Source organism: Nicotiana tabacum, chromosome 2, assembly GCF_000715075.1.
Source record: "Nicotiana tabacum cultivar K326 chromosome 2, ASM71507v2, whole genome shotgun sequence".
In the NCBI taxonomy this organism is placed as follows: domain Eukaryota; kingdom Viridiplantae; phylum Streptophyta; class Magnoliopsida; order Solanales; family Solanaceae; genus Nicotiana; species Nicotiana tabacum.
Window position 1 is genome coordinate 13,830,196 of NC_134081.1, and position 9,113 is coordinate 13,839,308.

The window sequence follows — 9,113 nt, forward strand, 5'->3', positions numbered from 1 at the left end:
ATAATCAATTATGCAATGGAAAACACACTTGTGATATTTTAATCATGAGACCGAGCTCTTACTACGTAGTTGACGTTGACGTTGACGATTGACACCTAAATTGAAAAAAAAAAGTACACGACGATGATTTATTAATTTGCCACGCAAAAGCATTAATCTGTACTTTTTTCCTTTTTTATTTGCCGCTCTTTTTCTCATTTTTTTTTCTTGAGATGATTCGCTCCCGTTTGGTCATAGATTTTGGCTTTATCTTTTTAATTTTTTTTTAAAAATATTATTTGTTTATGAAATATGATCATGTTTTGGGAAAAATAACTTCAAAATTTTTCAAGTTCCCAAAAACTGTGATGAAATTTTTTTCTTCCGCTCACAAAATTTTAATTTTTCTTCAAATAAAATACATATACAAACACAACTTCAACTTTCAAAAATTATTGTTCAACACAATTTAATTTTTTTTTTCAAGTTTCAATTAAATTTATGTCCAAAGCTAGCGAATTGCTTGTCATGCACTGGACTGTTTAAGAACACGACAAAGAAGAGAAAAACCATTTCTGGTATATAATAATCCTACATATTTAAATTTATTCTCCTTTTTGTTTTTTCTTCTTTCTTTCCCGCATAAAACCAATATCTTGGGCAAAAGCCTTTACTCGACGAATTAATTTTTTTTGACGAGGCACTAGCTTTCCTTTTTTGATCCATGTGTAGCATTTTCTTTCACCGAGTAATAGGCAGATATTTTAACATAAATGGATGTGGGACACAGAAAGAATAGATTCAAGTGTTCCTAAGTCAAGAGATTCTTCTCCAAGGGATGGTCGGAGGAGTACGAATTCGAGGAAATAAAAGAAAAGTATATAGCAATTAATTGGATAGCGGCTCAATTCCTAGGGCAGCGACCTATAAATACGAAGCAGAAGCATCAGAGATTAAAAAAACTATCCCTTTTTCCGGAACCGGAAGCATCAGAGATTAAAAAAAATGTTTTTAATGACAATTGTATGTTAAAGCCCCTACGTATGTCTTATGAGAATTTGGGGCCATTGTCTTAGCTGATAGTAAGAAGATGGTTCAATTGAATCCCCTTAGTATTAAATTATACTGTGTAAGTACGTTAAATATACATTGTTTAATCCAATTAAAATAAGGGAAGCTTCTTTGTATAGCACTTTTGCATTTTCTTGAATTTCCTTGTTAGGATTCTTGGCTCTACCACTATTTGTGATTTGACTAATTTGGAATAGTGGACCGGTTGGACCTGTTCAAAAAAGTAAAGGGAAGATAAATGTCACATTCAGAGGTAACCTTTCTTCCAACAATTGGACCAATGAGAAGCTGAATGCTGAAAATAGTTGTCATTTTGACATTTTGTTAGTATTTCTACTCTTGACATGTTAAAACCCTTTGTCACATTAGGCTAAGAACTCAATAATATACCTTATGGAGTCTGTTGATATTGCAGGATCCAGTAACATTGTTGCAAAGACTTTTACATTCGAGGAATTAGCCAATGTAACCAGAAACTTTCGAGATGATTGTCTTCTAGGAGAAGGAAGCAGTAGAAGAGTATACAAGGGGCACCTTGACGAACAGGTAAAGTAGTGTTTTTTCGTAAATATCTTAATCCTTAGAATTAATAACATTCTCAGCCTTGATGAATTTGTAAACTCCTTTGTCAGACTTGTCTCTCAAGTTTTTATGTTTTTATGTTTTTCGTTTCTTTACAATCTTTACCTCGCTGAGCTCAAAGCAGTGGTGGAATCAGAAATTTATAAAAGGGGATTCAAAAAACTTTTAGGATATTACAGTTGGGGTTTAAACCTATGATCTAAAGCAACTTTTGAACCCCCTTCACTACAATACTTAAACTTTTTCTTCATGTCAAGGGAATTCAATAGCTCACGTGTAACAAAAAAAATGGTTCTTACCCTATTTGCATAGTGTAATTTTCCAACGAAAAATATTTTTAAGAACAAAGTTATACCCGTGCACAGGATACAAACAAAAAGTAGTAGATTCTGACATAGCTGAGCTGTGTGGGGCTATTTGGCTTCTATGATGCACTTTACCATGATTTTCCCCTTAACAATTGGATGGAACAGAGTAAGTTAATACTTTAGTTCACCAGGATCACTTGTTAATTCAGTTATTTCTTTGTAGAATAGGCTTCATTGATTTGAATGTTGACCCTTCATTTAGTGCAGGTTGTTGCAATCAAGCAGGTTGATCAAAATGGCAGCAGGAAATTTCTTGTTGAAGTGCTGATGCTAAATCTGTTACACCATCCTAATATTGTAAATCTAATCGGCTACTGTGCTGACGGAGATCATAGACTTCTGGTTTACAATTACATGCCGCTAGGATCATTGAAAGACTATCTTCATGGTAAATTTTCACTACTTCAGATAAAGATAATAGGGCAGCCCGGTGTACTAAGCTCCCGCTATGCCCGGGGTCCGGGATGAGCCGGACCACAATAGACGTAGCTTTACCCTGCATTTCTGCAAGAAGCTGTTTCCACGGCTCGAATCCCTGACCTCCTGGTCACATGACAGCAACTTTACCGGTTACGCCAAGGCTCCCCGTCCTATTTTAGATAAAGATATGGTTTTAAAATTTATTGATTTATGTGCAGATCCTTCACCTGGTAAGAAACAACTTGATTGGGACACTAGAATGAAAATTGCCATTGAAGTAGCAAAGGGATTGGAATTCTTACATGATATAGCACAGCCACCTGTAATACACCGTAATATCAACTGCTCTAACATCTTGCTTGATGAGGGATATCAAGCCAAGCTATCTGGTTTTAGCTTGGCCAAACTAGGACCTATGGGAAGCAAACGCCATGTACATGTGAAATTCGAGGGTACGATTGGGTATAGTGCACCTGAGTATGTCATGACCAGTGAGTTGAGTGTAAAGTCCGATATTTACAGCTTTGGAGTTGTCCTTCTGGAGATCCTTACTGGGAGAAAAGCAATAGAAAATTCAACAGATGGAGAAGAGTACAATCTGGTTGAATGGGTAAGATATTTTTGCTCTTATAATAATCCTCAAAACTTCAATGGGATGATTGTCTTTTTCCTTTAAAAATGTCGTTGAGTACGTATCGAATCCTCCAAAATGCATGTGTCGAGTCCTTCAAAAGTAGTGCATATTTGGAAGATTTGACACAGGTGCAACTGTATTTCTGGAGAGTTTGAGCAACATATCTATAAGAACGAATTGTTTTTAATTAACCAACTTGGTTTCTGCTATACAAATTTGTGCTACTTTTAGTTTTCTGATGTACACATTGATATTTTGCATGTTAGGCAAGACACTTGATAAAAGATCAGAAATTCTCAGAAATGGCAGATCCAACGCTTCAAGGCAATTATCCAGCAAAAGGTTTACAACAAGCTCTTACAGTCGCAGGAATGTGTGTTCAAGAGCAACCTACCAAACGTCCCGCCATAGCAGATGTGATCACATTTTTTACTCACATTGCTTCAGGAAAATATGGTTCAAAACTCAACCTAAACATCTCCTAATGCTCGTCCAGTCTTCTTCTGAGATTTAGTTGGTGTTTACGTAAATTTTATACGATCTTCAGACAAGACAAGGGTCTCCCTCCACAATAAATGAGGTAATTAATGCGTAATTAGTGATTGCAAGTTAGGATAGAAGAAGCTGAACTAGCACAAGCATTTCATCAAAATTTTGTTGAGACAATGAAGATAGTAGCAAAGCTTTTTATCCTCAATAGTCATTATTTTATGAACTAGCACATGTGTGTATTCTGAAACAATATATGGTACTGAAATATGAACATATACATACAATCTTTGATATTTTCTTTGAGCTTTTGGACAATTCGATATGAGCAAACTCTAGAAGCATCAGACAGTCGGTAATGGCTCGTCACTCGTGGGCGAATATACCTTACGACGAGTGGTGTCACGTGACACCGTTTCGTCAAAATTTTTATTAAATATGTATATATAGATAGTAATACAAAATAAAAATATTAGGTATAAATATAAAAAATGACGTCACTTGTTATTATAGTGATTTATTTATTCGATCGTTTTTTCAAATATTGATACTGCTTACCGAAAATTCACTGGTGCCTTTGAATGAACTTGGAAGTGAAGTTATAGTACTGCAGCCAAAGAGAAGTTCTTTTTTTATTTCTTTAACCACCGTTACAATTGCAGTAAGCACTTTAAAGCCCAACACGACTAAAGCAAAAATTAAAGGGGGAGAAAAAACAAAATATTCATCTTCTCGGATAATTCCTATGTGTGTATGAATGCAAATACTTTGCGTGCTTAGAATAGAATGAAATCAAAAACCTCGTACTATCTCCTAATGTAATTAAACACTGGTTGAATTTTAAATCCAACTCCATTACAGTAAATTGCTGAAGAGCTAGATCTTTTGACAGTCGGATTTAAATTTTAGGTTTTTTTTTTCACATGATAACATTGACCATACTGTAATATAACTTCCTGGGTCCCAATTTATTTGGCATTGTTCGGATTTCGATAGTTAAATTTTGATTATGATTTTGACGAATCTTTAAATTTTTTAAATAAAATTTACATATTTAAAAATTACATAAAAAATATTGTAGTCACAATAATTAATAATTCAAAAGGTATTGTTTAACTTGGTAATTTTTTTTAAAATATGTATATATACTATATAATGATACCCTTAATTTCTTGACGAGTTTATTTTTTTATATTTTGACTCACTTAATACAAATCCTGGCTCCGTCAATGTATATAAACAATCACGAAAAAAAAAAAGAATTATTGACTATATTACTATTGCTGATATAATACACTACCCATTCATCTCATTATTTTACTTTTGATCTCCATGCTACAAAAATTTGTTTGACCTGAAGAAAATAGAGTTGTTGTATCTCGATATTTATAGTTTGAAACCTTTTTTTTTTTTGTGCATTTTCGTCTTTTTAGTGTTTCAAACTTTGTTTCTGTTGGTTGTTTTTTCGAACAAAAAAAAAAATCAAATTTTCGCCACTCACAGTGGTGTTATGAATGTCTCCTCTCCTTTGCCCTCTTTTTACTCCTTAACCTGCAACCAGTTGTATCATTTTCTTCAAATCCACTCGTCAAACGTCGGTCCGGCGAGCAAACAACGGCGATTCCATTTTCGACTTGATGGAATCCAAACTCGAACCTGACTCCGTCATCCTTGAAACCCTCAAGGCCTCCGTTGCCGCCTCCACTTCCGAAACCCTAACCCTCGCCGACGTTGGCCTCTCCATCGTCCCTTCCCCTCAATTGAATGGGTTGATTGTTGGCAGCTTAACTTATACCGCAGATGGTAATACGGTTAATTTTGCAAATGGAACTTTAGGAGTATGTGTTCCTCGGATTAATGATAGGGTTGAGAATATGGAGAGTGATGCATTATAATTCTGTCGGTTGAAAAGAATGCCGCTTATGTGAGGTTGGCTGAAGATCGGTTTTATAATAGATTTCCTTGTATACTTGTTATATTGTAAAGGGAAAACTAGATGTGGAAACCAATTGTTTTTTAGGAAGATGAAGATGAGCTGAATTTGCCTATTTTGGATAAAAGTAGCGCGAGCTAGTCAGTTTTTGAACTGGTAATTCAAAAATAGCCACCGTTTGAAAATTCATTAAAAAGTAGCTATTATTTTGCTGCAATACGGACTGATTCAGCATAATATACTGGAGATTGGTGCATCTATGTATGAACTTCCAGCATATTATGCTGGAACTCCAACACGCGGAAAGTTCCAACATAATATACGGGAGATTGGAGTACATGTGTATGAACTTCCAGCATATTATGCTGGATCGGTATATTATATCGGAACTCCAGTATATTATGCTGGAATATTTTTCGGATTTTAAACAGTGTTTTCGTTCAGATTTATCTTTACATGAAAAGTGGCTAAATTTTGATTACTTTTGAAACTGTGGTTATTTTTCAATTACCACTTGTAAATCTGGCTATTTTTAAAATTTTTCCCTATTTTGGCGTTGGTGGATAGTGATCCTCTTGGGTTTAAGTATTTTAATGGATCGACTATTTTGACTAGTTTGGATATCAAGTGGCTGGGGATTAGGCCTAGTGATTTGGACAAGTAAAATATATGAGAGGAACGTAGGTTTCCTCTAACTAAACAGAATAAAAAAGAAAATGTGATTTTTGACTTAAAATGAGGTTAGAGTTGACAGTGGTCAATGTTTTTGCTAAACAACTTCTGATCGGTATTTTGACGATTCTGGTAGGTTCGTATGATATTTTTGGGCTTGTACGCATGTTTGGTTGGGATTCCGGTAGGTTCGTATGATATTTCGAGTTTTGATGGTCGATTCTTGATAATTGATGTTATTTTAATTATTTGAGATAGTAAGCGAGTTTGCATTATGTTATTACACATGTGTAAATGTTCGGATTGGTGCCCCGAGGGTTCGAGTGGGTTTCGGATGTGTTTTGGAATATTTTGGACCACTGTTAAAAATCTGGTGTGTTGAACTTGCAGGTCTCGCATCTGCGAAGACCTGATCGCAATTGCGAGCCTCGCATTTGCGATATCAAGCTCGCAAATGCAAAAATGAGTTGGGGGCTAGGACTTCGCTTTTGCAAAGAAAGCGTCGCAGTTGCGAGCTGGACGGGGTTCACATTTGCGACACTGGAAGGCTGGACGTTGCTTCGCTTTTGCGATGCCTGGGTCCGCATTTGCGATCTGGAGGGCCTTCGCAAATGCGACATTTGCGACAACTGTGTGGTTGGGACTCTGATTGCATTTGCGATCAGTGGTTTGCTTTTGCGATGGTCGTAATTGCGAACAAGAGTTCATAATTGCGACATTTGCAGCTGGGTAAAATGTTGGGATTTCGAGACTTAGCTTATTTTACGCCATTGTTGAATCCTAAACTCCATATAGGCGATTTTTGAAGAGTAATTTCTTTCCAAATTCATTGGTAAGCAACTTTAACTTGTTTTCAATCAATTTCAATTACTTTTTCATGAATTTTATCATCAAATCTATGAATTTCAAAGTAAAAATTGGGAGTTTTGGATAGAATTTAGAAATTTTGTAAATGGAGATTTAGACCTCGAATTGAGGTTGGATTTCGAAATAAATCACATATCCGGGCTCGGAGGATGAATGGGGTAATCGAAATTTGATCTTAATCTCGGATTTTGACCGCGTGGGTCCGGTTTGACTTTTTTTGACTTTTTCAATTATGTTAAAGATTGAGCCTTTATCGTACAAGGGTAGTTTTTAAATCTTGTTTTGTTGTTTTTGAATAATATTTGACTAGATTCGATTGATTTAGAGGCTTGTTCTAAAGGAAAAGACGCGTTGGATTATGGACCTATTTTCGGAAAGAGGTAAGTGTCATGGTTAACCTTGACCTGAGAGAATTAAGACTTGATAGGTCTATTTGCTACGTGATTTATGTGTGGGGACGGTGTATATGCAAGGTGACGAGTGTATATGCGTTGTCATGGGTTTAAGCATGTGGGGTGGACTACTTAATTGCATGTCTTCAATTATATCATGCCTTCATTTATTGCATGTTATTATTTGTTACATGCCTTAATCACTACATGTCTCTACTTGTTAAATACATGCCTCTATTTGCTACATGCTTTCATGTATTCATGCCTTTTTTTTATTGTCCATCTTTACTTGTTCTATACTTTACATGTTATTAGATAGATGTTATTACTCGTCTCATGCATTTACTTGATTAATTGCCTTTACTTACTTCTTATCTTACTTTAATATGTTTTATTGGATTGTCTTAGAGAGTTTATGTGTGTTAGCTCCCTTTTTTTTATACGTTGGGAGATACGTCGTAGTCGGTAGTTATTATTATTATATATATGAATCGGATTACATGCCGCAACACTATATTATATATGTGGATCGGGTTACACGCCGTAATAGTATATTTTATATATATATATATATATATTGTTACGGCGTGCAACCCGATCCACATATATAATATATTGTTGCAGCGTGCAACCCAATCCACATATATAATATATTGTTGCAACGTGCAATCCGATCTCACAATCCCGATCTATATATAATACTATTGCGGCGTGTAACCAAATCCATATATATAATATAGTGTTGCGGCGTGCATTCCGATCTATATATATATATATATATATATATATATATATATATATATATATATATATATATATATATATATATATATATATATATGGGGGGATTGGGTTGCACACTGCAATGGTATTGGTATTATATATGTAGATTGGGTTACGCGCCCAACTGAGATGTTGTATTATAGTTATATTTTGGTTGTTGGTTTCCGTTACCTTATTGTATTGTGAGACTGAGAAGTGGTGATATTTTGGGGGCCTCTGTCGTTATTCTTATTTCGGTTATCATGTTAATTAGCTATCGCTCTACTTCGTTATCGCTTTTCTGCTTATATTCGCACAGGTTTATAGTAAGCGTCTTATCAAAGCCTCGTCACAACTTCGTCGAGATTAGGCTCGGCACTTATAGAATACATGGGGTCGGTTGTACTCATACTATACTTCTACACTTCTTGTGCAGATCCTAATATTGGTCCAGCGGCGCGTAGCGGAGATTGCTTGAACCCGTCCTTTCAAGAGACTTGAGGTAGAGCTACTCAGCGACCCTGAAATCGCCTTCCTATTTATATTACTGCTTATTTTGTATCAGACAATTGTATTTCATTTCAGACTGTGTTTGTAGTAATCCAGTAGCTCATGTACTTGTGACACCAGTTTCTAGGATTAAGTCTAGACAACATTGTATATGGATTTATTATATATATTTCATAGTATGTCAGTCTTAGTTTCTTAAAATGTTGCTTTTAAATTGTTCAATTGATTAATTGTATAGCTAATGTTGGCTTGTGTCACGACCCAAAACTAACCCCTGTCGTGATGGCGCCTATCGTGGAACTAGGCAAGCCGACTAATTTCCAAAACAAAACGATATTTTCATTTCAAAGAAAATTTCAAGGTTATTTAACATAAAACCTCCATTTAAAGAGTTCAAATCAAAAAAAAAATAGAAGTGCGGAAAAGAAAAGCCC

General features: G+C 35.3%; 1 protein-coding gene across 3 annotated transcripts; it reads left to right on the forward strand.

The window, feature by feature from the left end:
• The first annotated feature begins 1,388 nt into the window (after positions 1-1,388).
• LOC107809066 (putative serine/threonine-protein kinase PBL7) lies at positions 1,389-3,839 on the forward strand. Of its 3 annotated transcripts, none has more exons than XM_016633659.2 (5): positions 1,462-1,596; positions 1,998-2,106; positions 2,203-2,388; positions 2,639-3,030; positions 3,321-3,839. In XM_016633659.2, the coding sequence occupies exons 2-5, from the start codon at positions 2,097-2,099 to the stop codon at positions 3,537-3,539; spliced, it is 807 nt and encodes a 268-aa protein (XP_016489145.1). In that variant the 5' UTR covers positions 1,462-1,596; positions 1,998-2,096; the 3' UTR covers positions 3,540-3,839. The 3 variants fall into 3 exon arrangements, with proteins under 3 accessions (XP_016489143.1, XP_016489145.1, XP_016489144.1); XM_016633658.2 differs by having other exon boundaries at positions 2,208-2,388; XM_016633657.2 differs by lacking the exon at positions 1,998-2,106 and having other exon boundaries at positions 1,389-1,596; positions 2,208-2,388.
• The last annotated feature ends 5,274 nt before the right edge of the window (positions 3,840-9,113 follow it).